At 45.2% G+C, this 24979-nt stretch overlaps 1 protein-coding gene across 2 annotated transcripts in view; it reads right to left on the reverse strand.

Moving 5' to 3' along the window:
- Window positions 1-1045: 1045 nt before the first annotated feature.
- INTS9 (integrator complex subunit 9) overlaps window positions 1046-24979 on the reverse strand; it is a 72787-nt gene continuing 48853 nt past the window's right edge. For both annotated transcript variants that reach the window (XM_080342186.1, XM_080342187.1), the window contains exons 12-17: window positions 24255-24426; window positions 17833-17957; window positions 16327-16494; window positions 5666-5764; window positions 3508-3645; window positions 1046-2288 (exon numbers count right to left, since the gene is read on the reverse strand). In XM_080342186.1, coding sequence (XP_080198312.1) covers window positions 2112-2288; window positions 3508-3645; window positions 5666-5764; window positions 16327-16494; window positions 17833-17957; window positions 24255-24426 — 879 coding nt within the window. In that variant the 3' untranslated portion in view covers window positions 1046-2111. The remainder of the gene's footprint in view (window positions 2289-3507; window positions 3646-5665; window positions 5765-16326; window positions 16495-17832; window positions 17958-24254; window positions 24427-24979) is intronic.

The following is a 24979-nucleotide window of genomic DNA, read 5'->3' on the forward strand; positions in this document are numbered from 1 at the left end:
GACCCCCAGGAATGAGTCCCCCCTCAGTGTCCTCTTGTCCAGCTCCAGAGCCCCAGCTCCCTCAGCCTTTCCTCACACGGGAGATGCTCCACTCCCTGCAGCATCTTGGTGGCTGCGCTGGACTCTCTGCAGCAGTTCCCTGTCCTGCTGGAACTGAGGGGCCACAACTGGACACAAGATTCCAGGTGTGGTCTCCCCAGGGCAGAGCAGAGGGGCAGGAGAACCTCTCTGACCTACTGACCACCCCCTTCTAACCCACCCCAGGTACCATTGGCTTCCTGGCCACAAGGGCCCAGTGCTGGCTCATGGTCACCCTGCTGTCCCCAGGACCCCCAGGTCCCTTTCCCCTACACTGCTCTCCAACAGGTCGTTCCCAACTAGAACCTGGGGTTGTTCCTGCACAGATTCAAGCCACAAGTGAAGTCCCTTCTAATTATAAATGCAAATGAGTATATTCACAAAACGAAGGCTCTGGAGCACAGGGATTGGTGTAGGTGAGAAGGAGAAAGACACTGCCAAGGACTCGTATTTCACACTCTGCTCTCTCCCTCTGCATCCTCAGCTCAGCTCCGTTTATCACACAACCTCCGTGTGTTACGAATAATCTTTTCGGAGATTTAATTACAAAGTGAAATATGTCCAATTCTTTTATCCCATTTTGGAGCCATGATGAAGAAGCTGAGCTACTGCAAATGTTGTAAACTCTTATGAGGATTAATGCCACCGCAACAGGTTTTTTATCACATTAATGGTACCATTTCTCTCACGCCCATGACACAGACACAAAGCAAAGGGTATGGATGCTGGAGTGTGTACATCCAATCGAACAGGAATCCTTAATGCGCACAGAATGTGATGTGGAAACTGCAATAGCAAATAGTTTTTATTACAGAGCTGTTCCTCCGCTGCCTTAATCTCCCCCGAGCTATAAACTGAAGGAGCAGTTATATTTTACAAATGTGTATATACACGCACAGGCGGATGTGGAATAAGCATGCAGATGCTTTTATAAACCACACAATGCGCCTCCTCCTTGGCAGGCTTGCTATGCTTTTTATTTTTAACACCAAATAAATACAAACCAACCCAATAAAAACCGAACAGCAGTAAATCTGAGAAATTGGTTGCTTTTAAAAGCAATACTATTAACTAAGTGTAGGCCCCAAATCTATGGTTTGGGGAGTGAAAAGCCTGCCCGGGTCTGCAGTACCGATGGCTTTGTATAAATGGGTCAGTATTTCAATCAGGGTTTGGGATAGTGAGAGGTGAACAAACAGGTTTTTGGAAGGTAGAAACAAGAGGCACTTAAATCCCAAAGGTTTTTCATGAACACTGGGGGTTTACCTGCTTTATCCACTTCTGAAAGTACCTTCCTGAGATAATTCCTCCACTGACCATGGGGGAACCAGGATAAAACAGTTTATTGAGTGTCTCAGTGAAGAGCCCAGAGCTGGGTGGACAAACCTGGTCATAATGGGTGAGGGTGCAGCGTCAACAAACCCTTTGCATTGCTGAAGCTATAAAATCCCTTTGTTTTTGCAGGGAATGGCCCACGTTGCCTCCAAGCTGCTGCATGTCCAGCACAGCCCTCTTCTTCTCTTTGGATCTTTTATAATCTTTGCCTTCCCAGCTTTCTCATTCCTCTTCGCGCCAGTGAAACACACACATATGTAAATGGAGGACAGAGAGGAAATTCGGTCTGGTAACTGGGAAGAAAAACAACATCTTAATATCTGCGGCCACTGTTTCAATATTCTTGGAGTTTTCTCAGGGATACAATGCTGAGGGTCACACAGAAACATCTGCGGCTGGACGCAATTTCACCCTGACCTTGGAAATATACACTCTATTCATTTACTCTGCAGTTCATATCTCCTCTAAGATTCCAACTCCCAATCTTACAGAACAGGAATCCTCTCCAAAGTTGTCCAAAACCAGTTAAAAAAATTAAAAATAGATAGATATTAAAAATACTTCCTTGCTTCTCCATGAAGGGAAGGGGGTTTCTGGTCTCTTAGAATCAGGAAATTCTCCTTGGGGTGATGCTCTGGAGATGTTTTAGCTCAGGGGCTCTGGGGTGAATCCTTGCAGAGCAGCACCATGTCCAGGAGCTAAAATTTCTGCAGGAATTTGAGCACCAGGTCGCGCAGCTTCACCCTCAGGGGTTCGTCGTTGTCGCAGATGATGTGCGTGGAGTCCTCCTCGATCTGAATGAGGGTTTCTGCTTCCTGCAGGAGGACGATATGGCCCTTGGCTGTGTCCTCCACCTTCACGTCACTGAACCCATGCTAGAGGTGCAGTTGGGGAGGGAGGAAATGAGAGAGATGTTACTACAGCTCAGGAAAACGGGTGGAGATGAGCCCAGGGCACAGGGGAGAACAGCTACAAAATACAGGGTGCCATTCCAGATATCTTTGGGTTTTGCAGAGGAAACACGCACAGGTTAAGATAAATACGGCCCTCATTACACAGATGGATAAACTACAGAACAGAGAGAGGCTCAAGTCAACATCTTCCACCACACCAGGTCACTGTAATTGCAAAATCTTGAGAGACAAACAGGACAAATGGCTCCTTTAACTACTGAAACGTCCATCCAGTGACATTACGGCCTCAAAGAAGATGAGAGTGGAGAGCTACTGAACCCCAGGGCAAACTTCCTCAGGGACAATCCTGCCCTTTTTCCTGCTGATTTTCTCCAAGGATTCACACAGGTGAGAACTGGGCTCCGTGGAGCAGTAACCAACTGCCTGCAAGTTCAGCCACCGAGCCGCCCGTCCTGCAGCTGCGCAGGGAGTTCTCCAGCAGCAGAGACACTGTCAGGACCTCTTAGAATCGTGGAATCGTTTTGGCTGGAAAAGACGCTCAAGGTCATCGAATCCAACTGTTCACCCACCCCTGTCCCTGCCCCGTGTCCCTGAGAACCTCATGTCCATCTGTCCAGCCCTCCAGGGCTGGTGACTCCAGCACTGCCCTGGGCAGCCTGTTCCAATGCCCCACAGCTCTTTGGGGAAGAAATTGTTCCCCACATCCAACCTCAACCTCCCCTGGCGCAACTTGAGGCCGTTTCCTCTGCTCCTGGCGCTTGTTCCTGGGGAGCAGAGCCCAACCCTCCTGGCTCCAAGCTCCTTTCAGGCAGGTCAGAGATCAGAAGGTCTCCCCTCAGCTCCTGTTCTCCAGGACCCTCCAGGTCCATCAGCCGTATAATTCATTATTCGGTCACCTCATCTTCACAAAACTTGTAGGAACTTAAATACTTCTGAGTCCTCCTCCCCACTGTTCAAATTCATTGGAAATCAGCTGATGAATCCAGAAGTTACACAGGGGAAAGTCAAGTACCCAGAGTGACCCCAAAATCTCCGCTTCCATTCCCACATTCCCCAAAGTGCTTTGCCAGCTCATTGCCCTCACTTCCAGCCACACTAAAATGATTTTCCAACTCTGCTAGCAAAGCAGCGTGTTTCTGAGATGGGGAGAAATGGGCTTGAACCACTACAGGCTTCTCACCTTCTCGAGCGTCTGCACAAACTGGTCCACAGGAATGGAGCCGCTCAGCAACGGCTTCAAGGGTTTGCACTCCGGCACATCATCACTCACTCGCTTTCTCTTCTTGCTGGCGGGAGGTTGCGGAGGTTTTGGAGGGAGCTAATGGATGAGGAGATGCACAGCAATGACATGAATCACATCAGCTTATTGTAATTTAGTCGGAATAACAAGCACATCAAATAGGAAAGGAATACTGATTTGGTTTTCAGTGACTAAGGGGAAATATTGCGGTGTTGAAAGGGAGAGGAGAAACCCAGCCTAGCGCCCCATGGCACCTCCGCACACACAGGCCACCGCTTCTAGAAATAAATGAGCAGTTGTAGTTCAAATCTCCGTCATCCTAAAATTTCTGTAAATTCAGTTCTGCTCAAATTTCTGTCTGACTTAAGACTGAAGCTTTTTATTCTAGTATTCAATACTCTGCAATATTTTCTAGGAATCATGCCTTAAAGAAGCCAACGCCTTGAAAATCATGCTCGGGTTGGGAAACAGGCAAATTCAGGGCAAGTAACTACTTGGGGAATGAAAAAAATGGGTAATTTATTCCTCGCTGCCCTCAGAGAAGCGAGTCTTCAGGAAGAACCTGCATACAGACAACATGAGAGGTGCTGCAGTGCCTGAAAAAGCGTGATCTGGGTATAATTTTGTGCTGCTTCAGGAAACTCTGCCAACCTGTGCATCGCTGCAAGTGCACGCAAGGTATGGGGGTAACAGTGCTTCTGAAAGAGCATTCCATTTAATGGAGATGGAAATCAGATCCCCAGAAAATAACCATGAGGAAATTATCGTGTAAAACAAGTCCTGTGCCGAGTTAGTTAGGTTGGGGAAGAGTCAGCATTCGTCTTTCCCAGTGAACAAAACAACTCGATCCCTGGGAAAAAGGTGCTGGGGGAAATTTCTCCGAACTCTTGGCAGGACCGTTTGCCAGGGATGTGTCTGCACAACACACGGGGAATTCGCCTGCAGCAACCCCAGAGTCTCGTGGCCCCCACGCCCCCAGCTGACAGACTGGGCTCCTCTCTACGCTGTGTCTTTCCCACCACGTAGCACTGCACCTGAACCTGCTGCTGTGATGTCCCCGTGTTTCCTTCAACAGCGACGGGTGTTTTTGACCCTTGGGAGAGAAATGCCGCCTGCTCGGGCTCCAGTTCAGCAGCGATGCACCTGAGTCACTTTACCAACCCCACAGTTTTCCCTGAAGTCAGTGGGTGTATGTGCGTGTCTCACGTTACTTGTGCGTGAAACAGTCGTGGTGGGTCCCAAGCTCAGACAATTCCAACAGATACAACCACGCTGACTTATCTCCGGGCATTTGTGAGGGCTCTGGCATTTTAAGCCTAGGTCTGAGCTTATTTGGCATCAGGAATCAGAGTAGAAAAGGCAGTAAACTAACAAAACAGAGGGAAACGCAGCCTCAGACCAACTGCATGTTAGTATTTTGATTTGTTCAGTGTTGCCTGGTGTTTCTAGGGAATTGACCTAGAAAAAGTAAGACAGCGTGTCTGCTGTGCTCTGATATAAATCCTTAATCGATCTTTATGTCCCTACATTAAAGCCATTACCATACTGGGCCCTCTTCCCGAGTGCTTCGCAGGTCCCCCAGACATCATCTCTCTCTGCAGAGCATTAATTGCAGTGCCAGCCTAAAGGAGGCGGTAAGAAGAAAGCAGACACTGCTACTTCGCACAAGGATGTAGAATCTGCTTCCTGGGGGGCAGGACAAACTGAGGAGGACAGGCCCTTCACATGGCTCATGTTGTAGGTCACCTCTGACCCTCCATTCTGAGCCCATAAGAGCCCGGCGGGTGCTGCTCCTTGTGTCTGGGTTACACAGAGGGCTGTGTGATTTGTAGGCTCTCTTCACGAATAATCTCACCTCCCCTTTTATCTTAGCCAGGCACACGGCCAACAACAAAAGGGGAGTGAGATTTATTTGCATCCCACTCTCTGCTCTAAGTGTAATTCCTCACTCCTACATTCCAGGACAAAGCATCTGATGAGGACTCCACTCCGGGGGGGAAGAGCGGTTGGAGAGGTTGCCTCATGAGAACAGCTGGGCTCCCAGATGGCAGGAGAGCCGGTGTAAGGATATTTTTCTCCCTTTCCCATGATACCGTACCTGCAGCACATGCTTGTTGTCTTTAGTATGCAACACGGCAGAAACTGTTGCTAAGGAAATACCCGGCTTAATCTCCAAGGGCACGAGCGAATCTGCAAGCTAAAGCAAAAGAAGGATTTTGTTCAGCAAGTGATCATCTCAAAATTTGTATGAATCCAGCTGTGACTTAAATTGGCAGCGTGGTATTTTAAAACATGGACTAATGAACTGTAAACTCAAACCCACTGATACAATGACAGAGCACTTCTCTTACCTGTTAAACCTCCTGCCAGCTCTTAGATACTGATTTTCACACCTTTATCAGAAACCAAGGCAAGTCACACAAAATATAACAGTTAAAGAGAAACCTTGTTTAAAAAGACATTGACCATGTTTTTAATGTTTTGATTAGTAAAACTCATAAACTAATTCAGCTTTGTTTATTATGTTTGTTATGTCGATGGACAATGAAAAATCCAAGCCAGTTTCAGTTCCTTAGCACTGTGGCATTCAGGCTGGAAGCAAAGGGTTTGTCCTTAAGAACCCAATGGCTCTGTTGACTGGTTTGAAATTTTTCCTTACAATGCTGCATTGAAACCCTTCCACTGCCTTTTATATCACTCTTTTCTGAAGGAAAATAACATTTAGTCTTGGCTCCAGCTTTGAATGGAGTGGCAGCCTCCCGAGATGCTCAGCATTGAGGGTGCTGGCAGTGAACGTGGGGTGGGCAGTGAGGCTTGCAGAAGTCGGCCGGCTGGGAAGCAGCTCTTCCAGATGTATTTCCAAGGGAATGATGCAGAAAACACGGCTTGTGAGCACAGAAAGGTATTCCTTTTTTACCTTCTAGGGAGTTCGAGGTGACAATGCACTGGACACGGGATGTTGTGTGGTCCTGTCTTGTTCTGTTTCTTCCAAACAAAACGGTTCTGTGATTCTATGAAGTCAAAGCACGCTCTGTGTCTGTGGGAAAACCCTGCAGGCACCTCATAAAACAAAACCGGGTAAGATTGCTCATGTGTTATACCACTGCAAGGAAGAATTTTCCAGCTGTGAAGACCCGATGGAACAGAATCTACTTGGCTGTTTTTCCCAACGTTTGTACCATCCACGCACTCAGACCATCGCCCCATCTCACGTATTAATACAAAAAGCCTCTACGGGATGATCTTCACCTGAACTTCATTCCCTTTCATCCTCAAATACCTCCAGTTGGAGCCAGATATTAAGAAGAGCTTAACCTCCAGGTGAAGGAGCATTTTTGAAGGTTCAGCCATCACTGACAGTAGCACTTCCATGGAGCAGAGCTCCGGAGAACCAGCTGCCATCGTTGTCCCACCAGCAAGACAACACCAGCTTCCCAGGTGCTCCCATGGATGGAAAGTACAAAGAGAAATGGAACAAATTTCAGAAAAACAGAGTATATTTCCACTTTGGAGATAAAGCACCTGAGGAAAAAGTAGATTAAATCGCTCAGCAAAGGCCATTTAGTGAATTTTCAACAGGATCTAAACCAGGAGAGGGATGGAGCACAACCGGACCCTGCCACTTCTCAAGAAACATCAGGCACAAATACCTTACTGCCAAATACTCTGGTCTGCTGTAAATTAGGATTACAGAGGTGATCACTATTACCGCAAAGCTCTAAACCTCATGAATACAGAAGCTACAGAAGTTGACTTACTTCAGAAAGCAACTCGCTACCGGCTTAATCCTTTTGCCATCAAAGCACTGAGGTTCTTCTGTTGGTTTCAGTGGCAGCAACGTTCAGCTCCTTCTTCTGAAAACCTTTCCTACCACTATGAAAGTTGCAGGAACATTTTGAGAGCATCTCCTTGAAATAAAACAGGTGGATAAATGATTGCACTGCATTCAAATCCACTAAATTTTGTGCATATTCAGACTTGGCGAATCTTAGAAATCAAAATTTCATGAAGCAATCCACGTTGCTCTCCCTCTGGGCCTCTGTTCAAGATCTTGAAAGCAGTCAATTTGAATACAGCCTTTACAGTGTGTTGTTGAAGGTTAAGAGAACGAAAATACAACGCTAATCACTGCTCCAGATTTCCCCAGCACCCAAAAATTGTAATGCTGGCAGCACTTTGCAGGGTCAAAAGCACTTTCCATTCCCACCAGCATCCAGAGGAGGATCAATACAAAATGGGCTGTAATGAAGAATATATGGCAAAATGACAAACACTGTAAAGAGAAAGGTCCTTAAAAAACGAAGAGTCGCTTAGAATTCAAGTCCTCTTCTGCCGCTGAAATACTTTGATATTAACATTTACATGGGTTTTAACCACACCGCTGGTAAACGGCAACACTTTAATTACTAAGTCAAAAAGACAGCAAGGCAGATGTTCACTTCTATTCTTCCTAAGATCTTGCTTCATCTCACAGCCCTCTTCAAGTTGTGGCCAACGCTTTTATTATAGAAGTTCACTGACCTAAACCAAAAAGGTCATTTAATCACATCCAGTAACTCACCCACCGCTCTGCTCCTTTCCACTGACCTCCTGCACACACGCAGCACAGAACTCTTCCAAAACACCGGGTTAAAAAACCCTTTTCAGAGAGATAGCAAACCTTGTCTGTACTCCAAGCAACAGCAACTCCAGCATTTCCCCTCAAAACTTTAATTTTCCTTGCAGCTAGGAAACCGTGTCTTATTTCAAGGTTGAATTTGTCCAGCTTTCTGCTGCTGGATCTCGCTAAGGCTTTGTCTGCAAGACTGAGAAGCCCCCGACGATGCAAGAATAAACGTTTTTCCTTCCAGTCATTATCACGAGTCTAATCCCACACGCTGGCACGAGGGAGTCGCAAAAGCAGAGCCGCATGGCACTGAGCACCAGTGTTGTGTTAATCAGTCCCCAGGAGCGCTTGGGCTGCCTTAAGACAAACCTGCGTGTGTTACATGTTCTGTGTATCTCGGGTTTTTTCAATTCCTCCTCTTAAGGAAAGTTTAAAATACAGACCACCAACAAAAAGAGTTATTTACTCTCAGTAGCCTGGAAGTGCTGATGTGAATGTTGTCACGGTTGAGGGAGAGAAGAGGCAGTGCTGCAGTTCTGCTCCTGTGATCTGAGCTTCCACCTATGTTTTCACAGAGTAAAGACACAAACTGATGAAATTTAATAAGGGAAAGTGTAGAGTCCTGCATCTGGGCAGGAACAACCCCAGGTTCCAGTGTAGGTTGGGAAATTACATATTAGAGAGCAGTGTAGGGGGAAGGGACCTGGGGATCCTGGTGGACAACAGGATGACCATGAGCCAGCACTGGGCCCTTGTGGCCAGGAAGGCCAATGGTACCTGGGGTGGGTTAGAAGGGGGTGGTCAGTAGATCGAGAGAGGTTCTCCTTCCCCTCTACTCCACCCCGGTGAGACCACATCTGGAATATTGTGTCCAGTTCTGGGCCCCTCAGTTCCAGCAGGACAGGGAACTGCTGGAGAGGGTCCAGCGTAGGGCAACAAAGATGATTAAGGGAGTGGAGCATCTCCCTTACTAAGAAAAGCTGAGGGAGCTGGGTCTCTTTAGTTTGGAGAAGAGGAGACTGAGGGGTGACCTTATTAATGTTTATAAATATATAAAGGGTGAGTGCCATGAGGATGGAGCCAGGCTCTTCTCGGTGGCAAACAATGATAGGACAAGGGGCAATGGGATCAAGCTGGAACACAAGAGGTTCCACTTAAATTTGAGAAGAAACTTCTTCTCAGTGAGGGTGGCAGAGCCTGGCCCAGGCTGCCCAGGGAGGTTGTGGAGTCTTCTTCTCTGCAGACATTCCAACCCGCCTGGACATGTTCCTGTGCGACCTCACCTGGGCGTTCCTGCTCCAGCAGGGGGACTGGACTAGATGATCTTTTGAGGTCCCTTCCAATCCCAAATATGCTGTGATATTGTATGTAAATCTGTCAGGTAGGATTGTACTTCAACAAAATGAGATAAGACACATACTATGTGAGCCCAAACACCACGGCTGGCCGAAGTACAGTTGTTTATACAGCACAATGCACACAGGCTTGGTTATTCTGAAGTCTCTACTAAGGCCTTTACCATGGGCAATGGTCCTAAACTTAAGGTCATGAGCAGTCAGCAGCCAAAAATCCTCTTGTTGGCAATCTGAACAATGACTGAAGATGGGATCTGAAAATCCTATTAGTAAAAAAATAAAATGAGGCTGGATGATCGGTGAATAAAATGGGGAAATGGCCAGAATTTTAGCACACATGGTTTTGGTCCTATGGGGGATTTTCCCGGTGAAAGCCATCAGGTCAGTAATTAAAATCCCCTTAACTTTTAAGGTCTGAAATTCACTGATGCGTACACTAGACTATAGCATGTGTATTTAGAAAGGGACACAGCTGGGCTTTTACATCAGCATTAAGTGTCTTTTTTCCAGATCTGCAAACTGTGTAGAAGGGGAAGGAGCCAGAGCTGCAACAATGGGTCAAACCACAGAAATCAAAGACATGAAATAGAGCTGTGAAACCACTGGGCAGGACAGACCCATCATGAACTCAACACATTGCAAATCCTTGGAAAAAATAAAGACATAATGAAGTTGTAATATGTTCCTTGGGGCAGGGGTCAGTTTTGTTCGGTGCTTGTGCAACGCTCATAGCTCAGAAATCCTACTGAAGTGTCCATTATTCACGCTGCTATGCTGCAATAATAAAATAAATGGAAGGTAAACTTAAATCATCAGAAGTGGATCACGTGCAACTAACACAACGGCGCTCTCTGCTAAGCTGAGGGAATTGGGGCAGCCACTGTCTGCGCTTCATGAAGGGAACACGAGGAAGGTACCACATGGGAAATGACCAACTGTGGATTTCTACAGCAGTCCTGAGGCGGGGAAAAAGCTGGTTAAAGCAAAAATATCCTCAGACAAGCACGGAGCTGGTGCTGCAACTCCTCAAGGGTCAGTCTCAAGCTTACACCCTCACAATTTTTATTAATGACCTCGGTGCAGAACAAAGAGTGTTCAGAAGGCCGCACTGCAGTTTGTAGAGGGAGGTTTAATAGAAAGAAAACTCAGGTGAAGAACTAGATGACCTCCAGAACCGGAGGAAGAAAAACAAGATGAAATTCAATAGCATGAAATACAAGGCCAGGGACTGAGCTAACACTGAGAAATTCTGCTGTGAGCTGGCAGCCGCTGGAAATGACAGAGGTGAAGGGTTCAGGTTTATTAGTCCATCTCATGAGAACCGAGAGTCACGAATGTGACATGGCCATGAAAAGCCAAATGCAACTCCAGGAAATATCAGGTAAATCTAGCAGAGCTATTGCTATTATATTTGCCCCAGCAAGATCTCATCTGAACGACTTGTAAATCATGGGTAACTTAAGTTCAACTAAGACACTGTGTGAGCTGACACAGGCAGGATGCAGGAACAACCACAAAACCACGCATGAAATGCGAAGAGCAAATGTATTTATTTGCTAGAGAGTCACCAAACCTGCTGTTTTCACCTGTGTTTCAGAGATTTCAAAGATGCCCATAGACATATCTTATCACCGTGCTTTGATCTTTCCCATTGCGGGGCTGGAATCTCAAGCAGGTTCCATAGGATGCCTCTAAGTCCATCACAGACCGACATTATCTACTTGTCCAACACACAAGGCTAAATAACAATTAGTATTATATATATGTGTTTTTCTACACCTTAGCTGCAGGTCACTTGGGCATCTTTACCATTCTCCTCGCCAATATTCCGTTATTTTCCCACAGATACATTGATTAGGGCAGGATAAGCTGTCTTGGAAGAGGAAGGTAAATAACTTGGCTTGTTTAGCCTGGCAAAAAGAAAGCTAAAAGGAGAATTTGATTATTCTACATCAACACCGCAGGGAAAACACCAAAAAAAGGGAAAATCTATTTATGCTAAAACATGATGTTAAGAATAAGCATGTGCAGACCAGCCACGAAACGCATGGGCTGGAAATCGGGATTTTTCTCGCCATCAGAGACAGTGGGGGTTTGAACAGCATTCTAGTGGGAACAGCAGCGGCAAAAGGCTTCACAATGTGAAGCTGGTGCCTTCCATTTTTTGAGGCACGTTATAAACACTATTACTCACCGCAGTTGGGTTCTGGCCATGTAACCCATGAGGGCATTGCCATTTCTAGGTGGAAATGATTGCTTAGAGCCTTGGAGCTTGGCAGGTACAAAGAGATTCCCACCCAGATCCTATCCCCTAAAGAGGATGCAATTTGTATGTGACAGGAAAATATCTTCTCCCTGTTATTAGAGAAACCCAAAGATTTTAAGATCGTGTGCCCCTGCCTCATCCTCCATCCCTCCGCTCACCTCGTTCCCCCCTCGTTCAGTGAGCTCGGAGCTGATTGTAACAGAAGCAAAGCAGGATGGTTTTATTTCATTTACTTTATGGTAAGTGAGGCTACGGCATCTTCATACAAGGGGGAACAGGCCGGGGAAAAGGAATGGAGAGATCGGGAGATTGGATAATATGGGGCCAGCAAAATGAATCAAGGGTTAGAAATAAGACAGAAATGAAACTGAAATATGGGAGGAGGTTGGAGAGGCAAGGTGAAAGCCATGTTTTGCCTCCGTCCTGGTTTTGTTAAAACCAAGTTTCTCTTTTAGTGAATGTGCCTGTCAGCTAAAGCTTTCAGATTAGCTGCGTTTTCCTAGAGAACCAGATCCATGTTCTGGTGAACACAGCAATGGAATGCGAGGTCATTGATAAGGATGGATGCACATCTCGCCAGAGGGGCAACGAGAAACAGGGGACCAAAAACTGACCAACGGAGTATAACATCCCATTCACGGGATAATTCATATAAAAGTAGGAGATCATGAGGATCTCGTCCCTTTTCCTCATGGCGACATTAGGAGAGGACCTTGCGAGTCGTCCCTGCAAACCGGGGCCAGTGAGAGACTGAATCCAGTTCCATTGGCTGCAGAGTCCAGTCCAGGACTTTGGGTGCCAGAGCAGTTGCCGGGACTTTCAAGACTGGTTTTGTATATTTTGTATTATTTTCTCTATTTTATCAGTAGCATTAGTAAAACATGTTTAATTTTCCCAACTCGCTTCTCTCTGTCCTCCTTTCCCTCCCGATCGCCTGTCCTGAGTGGGAAGTGGGGAGAGGGGGTTAACAATACATCTGCCACGGGTTTATTGTCACCCCGCAATGAAAACCCTCGACAGCCTCCCTTTCTCTCACAAAGGAGTTGGCAAGATCCTGCGTGGAAAGAGAAGTCAAGGCAGGAGAAGGGGAGGGTAGATTGAAAGGTACAGAATTACAATGGGCCACCACGTGGCTTTTTTTCTTAATTATCCCCTGCAAGAGTTCCTTATAATTTCACCTCATGTCAGGCTGTGCTTTGCACGCTCACACTCTCCTATACTGGCCCGTGTCCTGAAGAACTTGCAGACAGAGTATCGCTCAAGTCAGGCTGCTGCTGAAATAAGTGATCCGCATCATTGTTCAGCTGTAATTAAACTGGAGGCACATTATTTGCTCAGACACTAGTGTTTAATTTATCTGTTTGCTCCAGAAGATGTTTTCCATTCTCCCGTCGTTCTCCCGTGAACAGACAATGCCTAACCAATTTCCAGGAAGAAGCCTATTACTTTTTAAAGTGAAAGGCAGATGCTGAGAAGAACAAATGAGTTAAAGCGTAAAGGTTTCCACAATACCTCGGAGAGTCATTCCAGCCCGGTGCTTTGGGACTGTTGAAATCTCTCTCTAAACAAAGGCTGCTCTGAGTGTAAATCTCATTAACATACAACAGTCCGGCTTGACCTGACTTTGCTCTTTGGTGAAGTGATTGAAATGTAGACAAGCTCCAGCGGTATCACTAAATTTGCATTAGTCTGACAGGCCAGAATGAACCACCGAGACAGTTTTGGAAAGGAAATTTCACGTTATCACATGGAAAGGAAATGTCACATTATCGCACCGGCACTCTGTATCCACTGAAACCAGGCTCAGCCAGCTGTTTGGTTTGCAAAAGCTTTAAGAACCCAGACAGAAGGTTCATTGCTGAGAAAGGGCTGTGGCTGTTAGGAGAAGGCCCTGATCAGGACTTCATTGAAGCAGACGTTCTTTTATGGAACTTTTAGCTACTTTAGACTCAAGTCCTCTCCCTGGAGCAGATTTAGCAATTACTATTTATTTGCCAGGGTGGATTTCATCATTCCATTTTTGCCTAACAAGGTTTTGACACATAAGAAGCCATTGCAAGGTTTGCTAGGAGCTATAAAATACCCTTTCCAATTGCCTCTTGAGGCTTAACCAAACCCCAGAGATGGTGGTACCCACATGCAACAAATGACCTTTCCTTGTAGTGCAGAGATTCCTGTATATTCAGGCACCATTAAAGAGTCTTTCTGGATGAAACTACTGAAAGAGGGACATGAAGCAGCCAATACTCTCCACCAGGGAGCCTCATCTGTTGTATTTACAATCCTGTCTTGCACAACCCACCCAGCAGAAGGGGAAGATCCCATTATTTTTTGCCACCACTGTGTAAACCCTGCATGAAACCACCAGGTCGTTGGCATCTGCTTCTCCAAACCAACATCCTAGTGATCCCCCTGCAAAACGGGACAATGATCCTTTGGGATTAACTGTTGTGAGTGGTTACACAGAGGAGGGATTACATTTATCAGCTACGCTGCAAAGGCTCAAAGACCAAAGTCAGAGAGGATGGGAGACAACGTACCATCCTTATCACCACCCTGCAGGTCAAGTTGGAAGTAAAAACCAGCCTCACGTGGTGATGTGATGAACACACGTTTTTGCAACAAGTTGGAAAGTGCAGCTTTGGAAGCAGGGAGAATACCTGGACATGGAAAATCATAAGATGCTCCTACTCCCTGAGCACGGCTAGCTTGGAAATTAGAACTCCCGTGTGAGTATAATTTGATGTTATTTGTTAGAGGAAAGAAAAAGGGCTATTTCTGTTGGTATTCTTGTCTGTGCAGCTTTCTGCTCCAACTCTCCAGGTTAAAGTGAATGCAATAGAAACCAGATCTCCTTTTCCACGTGCTTCTTTGATACTCATTCCCAGGTTGGTGAATAACACGTTGTCTACAGCGCATCCTCCTTCCAACCCCTCAGTAGTTTTGGGAAGCGCTCTTATTTCTGTGCACTGTTTTTGGAAGCACAGGAAGAATCCATTGGCTTCAGTGATAGCACCTGAAAACCCCTGGAGATGTGGGTTTGAGAAATGAAGAGCATTTTCACACTGGTGACAGACAATGAGGTTGAATCCACGCGGTTTCTTGAGCAGGAACTTCTTGGCAGGAACTTCCAAATGTATGAGGGCTGGTGAATATTCATCTGTAGCATGTGTGCTAATCTGCATTCTCTTTGCAGGGAAAGCTGGTATCCACTTTCTTCCCAGGCTGACACAAGGGACAAGCCCACTGACACCCTCACGGTTTAGGGCAAAACCCAAAGCTTCAGTGCCATCTAAATAACAGGGAAGCCGTGTGCTGGTTCTCTGCATTCTGAACGTGAGGTTTGTTTTGGTCATGCTGGTGAACAGAAGCCACGTTTTACTAGTCTTAGGTTTAAAAGGATCCAATAAATATGCACATTTCCGAAACAATTAAATACACGTGTCATGATGGAGTTGCATCCAATTATATTTTCTAATTAAAAACCCCTCCTTGTCTCTAAGCAATGGGCTGGGTAGGCTCCAAACAGAACCGATGCACCAAGCAGACACACAAACTGGTAGGAATGGCTATTGTGGGCTGGCTGAGGGATTTTGTTACATGGGTACCAGCTCTGTACTTCACGTTGGGCTTAACTAAGGGCAATTACTCCCTCTACCTTCTGATTAAATGTACACTCAGACATTCAACAGTTTCCAAAGTGCAGTAACACCTCCTCGTAAAAAGCCACTGTCACCTTTGATCCAAGGGCACATTTGTGCTGATTGGATTGTCCAAAAAATACTTTAAGATCATGCCTGTTAGCATATGGGTCACGGTTTGTATTACGGGTACATTTATATTTGATTTATGGGGTTAATAAATTATTAATAGGTGTTGCAGGCATAAGTAGCCCACATTATAGATGGCTGGAAGCAACCCATTAACCTGCTGGACTTCAGCAGCCTGTATTAATTAGGAATTAACCATTTATTGAAACTGTTGTAATACAAATGAGCCATTTCACTGCTATGCCTTTAACATATGACTGAATACTGCTGCTCAGCTGAAAGGGTATTTCTCATAGCAGATACACTTGGGAAAGGAGAAAGACGACTCCTGGCTACTAAATCCCAGATTCTCTGGATCCTTTTCATGGCCCTGGGCCACTAATTCAAACTTACTCCTATTTAAACTGAAAGTGACTGGCTTGTCTCACAGATGCCTAGCAGAGTTTGCCCTTTATTCTGTATTTTGAGATCCAGCTCAGGACATACTATGATTCTATGATCTGATACATCCCTGCAAACGACAATTAACCTGACCATACTTTTTGTTTGCCCACATTCCCATTAGTTTACACAGTGAAACTCTCTCTCAGAAATACTTCTTTCTTAACCCTCCATTTGATAGAAAACGTTTTACATGATCACAGTCAACATCAAGTCACAGCCACAAGATATCTCAAATCAAAGGGGCTACTGAGAGCAGTAGCTTGAATTTGGCCACACGAGCCAGAAGCCGCCTCATTTTCCCCACTTTATTTTACTCACTTCTGGCATGATTTCGATTTTCTCGTAGCGCCGCTTGTAGGGAAGCGTCAGGACCTCTGCTCGGCGGTAGGACATGGGCGGGGGCTGGCAGTCTATCATCAGGTCCGTGCGGTGAGCCTGGGTGGGCGGTGGTTGCGTGTACTGCTCCGGGCAAACCACGTGGAGAGGCTGCAAAAGAAAACTGTGGTGACTTCCAGAAACATCTGCCTGGTTCTGTGCGCTGCCCTACAACAGTAGTCGTTGCCATAAGGAGGTTTGTGGGTTGTTGTTGGCAAATTCATTTATTTGCATGAAAACAACATCCTGGAGATGCAAAATCCAGAGGGTCCAGTTGATATCGGAACAAATTGTCCAAGGAGCGGGGATGCTCGGCTTTGTGGACAATGCCTCAACTTGTGGCTTTAATCACCATTTCGATATCAGCAGTCATGTTAGCTGCCATAAGGAGAGGAAAGAAGAATATTCAATAGCTTTTTCTCCCAAATCTTTGCTATTGGAGCAAATGACAGCAGTGGTGGAGACCATCACAAAATGGCACAGATGCATCAGCAGGTGAGGCTGCGAAAACATCAGCAAAATAAGCAACTCGGAGTTTTCACGACCTGTCAGCAACATATTCACAAAGCATAAACAGCCTGGTTGTCACAAGGATCACTGCAGGGTTTAGGGAAGTCAAAGGAAAAGACGGAAGAAGATGCTTGTCAGATAAAACAGGCAATGGCAATTGCAATCAGGTGTGTAGTGACAAGCCAGGCCACAGAACAACGACATAAAATGATCCCATCATTGCTGAGAGGTTCAGAAGAACATGTATTAATATTTTGACACTCAACAAGCTGAAGATAGAGCAAAGGGAAAAGCTCAGCCAGGAAAAATACTGGGTATTATATTCATTATGTCATGAATCAGAAAGCAAATTTCAATAGAAACGAATTGGATGGATAAGGAGAGGCCACTAAAACCAAAAAGAGTCAGGGGGGGAAAGCAGAGACAATATGAACGCTCTGGTCTTCTTCCTAGACAGAAGTCTGGATTTTTCAGGAGTAAGGAAAGCAGTGGATTTGGAAGAGAGACAAGAGTGGAACTCCAGAATAGCAGAGCCGGGACCCAATCAATTATCAACTGCAGGTTAATGAGCAGAGGAGATGATTAAAGCTGAGGGTGCTGAGGATACTCAGCATTTGGTTCCCTTTCCGTTAAGACTGTGTTGGATACAGCCACACTTCCTCATTCAAATAGGAAAAAGAATAAGAGAAAAAAGTGATTATGACTATATACACCTCAAAAAGAGGAAAAGAATGGACACAATGTCTGCTCGAAGCTTTTAGGGGTCTTCTAGCTGCCCTGTGCAGGGATTGGCGGTCGCTCCAGATTAATTTTGGAGCAAGAGACCTCAAAGCTGTTGTCTTGGTTTGGTGGTTGTTTCCTGTTAACTGTTGCTCACAATCGACCTATTTATTTTTGGTGTGTGAAGAAACGTAAGAAAAGACAATAAAAATCCATTACCTGGACTTCTTTGAGTAATTTAGACACCTGAATGAAATTCAGCCTTGTGTCGATGGGACAGTAAACGCATTTCATTGCCAAAGGTTGGTAGGGAGCCAGGGCATCCAGATAAGAGAAATCTGGTTCTGCAAAGAGAAATGTTTGGCAAGGTTAATTCCGTTACAAATTTCTCTTCCCTTCTTCCTTCCCCTACCCGTTATTTTCTGTTAATTTGATGAAAATTATGCCCACAATTAGTCTTACCTTAATCAAGCAACTGAGCAATACTGTTTCATTTGAAGACATTACTGCATGATTTTTATAACAAACTTAATCAAGACAAAAACATATCTCTTCTTTTTAATCAGATCCCATAAAAGAAGGTGAGATGTGTGAATTTTCGCTATCATAAGGTAACCCAAATGTCAGCTTGTTTTCCACCGCGACAAAAACACAGCAGAAAAGTTGTATCTTTATAAACCTGTACCAATGTCCTTTGCTGCAGACACATTACCTCCCAAATCCTCTTCTTCCTTACAGTGTGTAACTATATATCTATATCTATATCTATGTACTCTCACTATTGACTTTCAAAAACCAGATTAGAGGTTTGCCAGAGAAAAGTCATGCACTGAACAGGCTTTTGCTCACATAGAGAGTATTACAACATTGAGAATATGACAGAAAGATACAATATTTTTGGTGAATGAAGAATACAGGTCTCATAGGTGACACAGTGTAGGATAAATGTGGCCACTTGATTCTGGGGGCCACCAGTTGATGTGGCAAAGCTTATGCTATCACTATGTACCGATAATTGTGGCATAGGGGAATGCTAGAAAAGGAAAAATTGGTGTTAGTTTGGTAAGTACGAAGTGAGAAAAAGAGAAAGAGATGCATAAAGGCCTCAAAGCACCATCTGCAGAGCGAAGGGCAGTTGTGAAGCACCCATCCTGGCTGGAAAATGGTATGAGGTATTTCCCTGGACTGCGATGTATTTCCCTGGACTGAGGTATCCCCCTGGACTGTGAACTGGCTGAAGGGAAGAAGCCAGAGAGTCGTGGTCAATGGGGCAGAGTCCAGTTGAGGCCTGGATCTAGTGAAGTGTTCACGGGTCAGTGCTGGGGCCGGTATAATATATATATTAATCAATGACTTGGATGAGGGAATAGAGTGACTGTCAGCAAGTTTGCTGGTGACACCAAGCTGGGAGGAGTGGTGACACTGAAAGCTGTGCTGCCATCAGAGACCTGGACAGGCTGGAGAGTTGGGCGGGAAAACTTCAATGAAATAGAACAAGGGCAAGTGTAGAGTCTTGAATCTGGGCAGGAACAACCCCAGGTTCCAGTGTAAGCTGGGAATGAGCTGTTGGAGAGCAGTGTAGGGGAAAGGGACCTGGGGGTCCTGGGGACAGCAGGGTGACCAGGAGCCAGCACTGGGCCCTTGTGGCCAGGAAGCCAATGGTACCTGGGGTGGGTTAGAAGGGGGTGGTCAGTAGGTCAGAGAGGTTCTCCTGCCCCTCTGCTCTGCCCTGAGGAGACCACACCTGGAATCTTGTGTCCAGTTGTGGCCCCTCAGTTCCAGCAGGACAGGGAACTGCTGCAGAGAGTCCAGCGCAGCCACCAAGATGCTGCAGGGAGTGGAGCATCTCCTGTGTGAGGAAAGGCTGAGGGAGCTGGGGCTCTGGAGCTGGACAAGAGGACACTGACGGGTGATCTCATTAATGTTTACAGATATATAAAGGGGGAGTGTCAGGAGGATGGAGTCAGGCTCTTCTCAGTGACAACCAGTGATAGGACAAGGGGTAATGGGTTCAAACTGGAACACAAAAGGTTCCACTTAAATTTGAGAAGAAACTTCTTCTCAGTGAGGGTGTCAGAACCTGGCCCAGGCTGCCCAGGGAGGTTGTGGAGTCTCCTTCTCTGCAGACATTCCAACCTGCCTGGACACCTTCCTGTGTAACCTCATCTGGGTGTTCCTGCTCCATGGGGGGATTGCACTGGATGAGCTTTCCAGGGCCCTTCCAACCCCTGACATTCTGGGATTCTGTGATTGTGTGGTATCTGCTCAGGCTGTGAAAAAAGATGAACTTAAAGGAAACTTAAATACAGAGAATTCAGCTGAGATTTCCACAGCCATCCTCTATGTTCTCCCAGCACCCTGAAGAGGCCACTGCCTGGATTCTTGTGCAGACAGAAAAAAGTATTCTTAAAATTTACCGCAGGATACTCAGCACCCAGCACGGCATCCGATGTTTAATATTAAGTCTCATTCTACTGATAAAGCCCAGTTAATTGCTGGCTAAGAATCAGCAATCACGATGTGGTTATATTTACCCTCTGAGAACAGAATGTGGCATCGGCCCATGATCCATACGTTTGGAATTGTCAAAGGGATCATTTTGCCAAGTTTAAAGCGATTGTCAGAATAACCGCCCGGGAACGTCAAAGTGAGAAATATTAACAAAAAATGATGGTTGTACAAGAATATCTTCCTAGATGCCCCATAAAATAAAAATTATACTGGGCAAAAAGCCACACTAGTTAAAAGCAGATGTGGTAGTGGCAGCGAAACAAAGACTAAAAATATCGATGTAAATAATGGGAGTTAATGGCACTAAGTTTAATAGCAATGGATAGAAGTTTAAAAATAAGAATACTGAGAAGGCAGCTAGTTGAAGAATGATCAGCAATCAATTAGAGTTAAATCAGAAGACATTTTAAAACTCATTGGGGAAAAATGGAAAACTTAAGTCAGGCACAGGGCCTCTGCTAGAGATGGATGATGAAATTGCAAATAATAAGCTTAAAAATTACCAGAAGGGAGATTTTCTATCCCATCAGGTGGATGACATAGAGACTTGACTGCCTGTATCTGAGAATGCCATGATGTGGCACCTATTCAGATTATTCTTGAGTCAGTAGGTTCAGTTAATCTACAGACATGGATTTTCGTCCCTAAGAACCTAGAATAGCATCCAGTCTATGGTGTCTCTGAACAACCAAGAAGAACATAATTAGCCTTGGAAATGTGTGAAATTCTAATGAAGCAATCCTACCAGAGGCCTTTGACGGTTTCAAACGTGAAAAAGAGAACAGGAGCTGGTCTCATAGCCAACTCGTGTGAAACAAAGGAATAACTGTCCTGAAACTACCAAAGAACCAGAAGCCACCTGCCTGATGGAAGATGGTGCCTGTCAAGGACACATAGATTTTTTCTGATAGAATTACAGGTCTTGAGCTTTTCCCCCAAGACATCTGATTTACTACTGTGTGACAATGAGTTCTAAAATCTTCCACTGCACAGCACTAATGTGACGCGCATAAACTGCTTTGAAGATCTCCTAGGGAGCTGCTTTTTAAAGCATTGTTGTTATCGGAGGGAGAGCAAGAAACCGACTCTTTTCTGCCATGTTTTCTTCTACCATTTCTTTGTGGCTTAGTGGTATTCAATGTTTTGAATCAATAATCTATTCGATACTGCTTCAGCGGTAACATTTGCAGATGCCACGAGCAAGGAGAGCAGCGCCGCAGCTCACTCACAGCGAGTATCCTGGTTATGGGCTGCAGACGCTGTTTTAGTCCATATTGTCTCCTGGTTGTTTTTTATATTACAAATTGGGAAGGTGGAGTCTATCTGGCTCCTGCAGGCTGAACAAGCAGTGTCATCATTAACAATACTGCGTGGCCTGTAGTTTAAGGCTCTAATTGCAAGAAACTAGGACTCTATAACGGGAGAAGCTAGAACATCATCTGCTATCACATACTGTTTCAATGGACCAAGCTTCTTTCTACAGGAGATTTTAAACTTAAAACACGAGAAGATAATAGCTGGAGAACAGGAGGCTGAGGGGAGACCTTCTGATCTCTGCAATTGCCTGAAAGGAGCTTGGAGGCAGGGGGGATCAAGTCTCTTTTCCCAAGTGACAAGTGATAGGATGAGAGGAAACCACCTCAAGTTGGGCCAGGGGAGGTTTAGATTGGATATTAGGAAAGATTTCTTCCCCAAAGGGCTGTGGGGCATTGGAACAGGCTGCCCAGGGCAGTGCTGGAGTCACCATCCCTGGAGGGTTGGACAGATGGGGATGAGGTTCTTAGGGACATGGGGCAGCACCAGGGGTGGGTTAATGGTTGGACTCAATGATCTTGAGGGTCTCTTCCAATCAAAATGATTCTATGATTCTAATTAAATAATAAAAATCCTGGGGATCAGTGGAGGTGCTTCAGATTTCCACTGGAGTTATTAAGACCAGAAGAATTTAAACTGCTACTGATTTCTGTAGGCACAGATGTCTTTGTTCCAGCTGAGACAGTGAGAAGAAGTAGGAACATCCTGCTGAGCAATCTGCCTACAGAGTCCAAAAGGCACAGATAACGAATTTAGGAATAAAACTAAACCTAGAATCACTGTGCTCTCCAAGGTCACCACAACCAAAGAAGATCTCAACTGGGAGTTTCATTTGAAGTATAAACTGGGAATGAATATCAAAGATCACAACCTAATGTATCCAGAGGTTGCTACGATCATCATTCAGATGCCTTAATGACTTGTCAGGGCCACATTCTAATCGAGTTCGCTCTATGTCCTCATTTCACGGAAGGATTACATTTTAATACAGAAAGGTCAATTACCTCTCCCTACAAGAAGGCACAGAAGAGAAGTTCTTGCCATTAAAGGCCAGTTCCTGACACCCTCACTGATGGTGGGTGGCACATTCAGGACATGATTAACGGCACTGATTTCCTAGGGCTTAATGAAACACACACCCCAGCACAGAGCATACATGCTCTGGTTTTAATTGAAGTCTCAGCTGGAGGAGAATTCACTGTTTCCAAGACAATGCATACCTATATTGCCATCTTACCAATTACTGTAATTAGGGCACATCTCCTGAAACTACCTCAAAGGTCAGGAGTGACAGGAACGGTAGCAGTTATGACATCTGTGCTGTGGGACCGGGTACCACTTCCCAGCATCATCACAATCTAGATTTAAGCATCTCATCTGCTCAGCACAAACCTCCATTAATCTTCCCTCCCCTTGCAGTAGGGCTAATTACATCCTTCTTTAAACCTTTCCAAATTGGTTTAACAGTATCATGATACCGTGACACTTTTTGGTACCAATATTGTGAAAGAGTCAAAGGGACTTGTTCATCAGTAGCCTCAAGTCCACAGTTAAGAAAACAAAGAAGGAAGGAAATAACCGTTTCTCAGTCCTCTTTGCTTTAGGAGGTTTTGTGCTTTCCAGCAGAGCTATTCACTAAACAGAGGAGGAAAACAAGCTTAACAGTGGGACTCCATCAGGCTCTTGCTGCAGGAGCAGGTTTGATCAGTCACCCGGTATTCTCCTCCTCATTTCTAATTCCTTTGTCCTAGTCCTAAATCCACACCTTCTGAATCTGGCTGACATATATAACACATCTCCCAATTATACCACAGCTCTTTAGAGATAAAATCAGTAGCAACGGCCTAAAGGATTATTTCCCTTCTCAGCTGTGAGGAGTGCCCGCTGTAGGGTTCTGTTTGGATGACACGTTGAGTATAAAGAGGAGGAGGTAGTTTGAGGGAAGGCCTTGAAGAAGATCAAACTTGGGAAGATATTCCCTTTGCTAGATTTCCCAAAAGCTTCACGTTAAATCCTTTGTCTCACTGTTATCGATTGGCACGGTCTCAGGATGCAGCTGCCCTGTGGATCGCAGACTTATTCTGAGGTAGACAAGGCTTGATTCACTAAATCCATTAAAGGTAGGCTCAGTACTAGAAGCAAACCGGGAGAAGCGGAGAAACTTCTAAAGACCTGTTGTGCCTCTGGCACAGCTCCCCGGGGGATGAGCTGGAGCTGAACCTTCAGCTTCACATCCAAATGGACAAAAAAAGTGTCTGAAAATCCAAAACCCTCAGCCAAAAGGCACAGATCGGCACTGCCAGGTCTGCACGGGGCGCACGCCCCTAAAACAGCAGACATGACAAAGGCATCGTCAAAAACAGACCAGCCGGTTGCCTGAGGTTCTGATGAAAGGGCAGAAGAGATGAGGAAAGAAAGGTTTGTGATTTCAATGGAACATGGAGAAGTGCTCCTGCTTTCTGAACCACGAGCAATTAGGTCTTGCCTGGGTTCCACTTGCAGCCAGCTGCTTTTAATCCAAAAATTAATTTCCTGTAGGCGTTTTACTGCTGTGTGTAACAAAGATTTTGCTTCGAAACGGCAGGAACGGGCTCTGCATGGCAAAGGTTGGCTCTGCAGGGCTAAAATGAATTAAATGGCACAATAATTACATTTGGCCCTACAGTTAGTCCTGGTGTCTTAATTTAGCTGAGCTCCTACTGAAGGCAGAAACTTCTGCCCCAGAACAAATGAGTAAAGCCCCCAGGATGTGGTCACACTTAACCAGAGTGCAAAACCTATTGTTAATTTAGTAATGACATCTGCGTTTTACTTACCTGTGAATATAACAGTGTTCAAGCTAGATTTTCCCCATAACTCCATGAAATGAACCACGTCCCCAAATCTAAGAGAGGGATGTCCAGTGAACACAACACACGGCTGCTTGAAGTCATTGCTGAAGTCTCCGTGGATGCTGGGATAATGTTTCAACTTGTTTGTCTGTATGAGCTGAAATAAGAGCAAAAAAAATCCAGATATTACAAACTTTTTGTGCCTCTGTGCTCAAGTGTGTTTATTTACATGAGATTATAAATATTCTACAGTTTATTTCTAATTCATCGCAGAGTCCCTGAGATTTTCCAACAGATTTAGTCATGACTGTCCTAAATGTTATGAAAAGGCAGACAGAATATAGGGCCAGGTGCCTCCGAGTCCTTGCTCCCATATCTTTGGAACCGGCCGTACGGTAATTTAAAGAGTAAGAAAACAAGATAAGAATAATATAAGAATATAAGAATATAAGAATAAGAAGCAGTTGCCACTAGAGCTGGCAAACAGTGGAATCAACTATGTGGTAAACCAGATTTCTTTACTAAGATGGGGAGTTTGATTTCTCAAGGCGCATTTTTAGAAAGTATTTTGCTTTATTTCTCCCACCACTGTTTTCTAATTTGCAAAACGAGGTTCAACTTAAAAAGCAATTTAATAGACTAGTCTGCTAAATACTTTCACACAATATTTTGCAAGTTTTTGCTTGGCAGGTATAAGCTTCCATCCTCAA

The sequence above is a fragment of the Nesoenas mayeri genome (genome assembly GCF_963082525.1).
Source record: "Nesoenas mayeri genome assembly, chromosome: 3".
In the NCBI taxonomy this organism is placed as follows: domain Eukaryota; kingdom Metazoa; phylum Chordata; class Aves; order Columbiformes; family Columbidae; genus Nesoenas; species Nesoenas mayeri.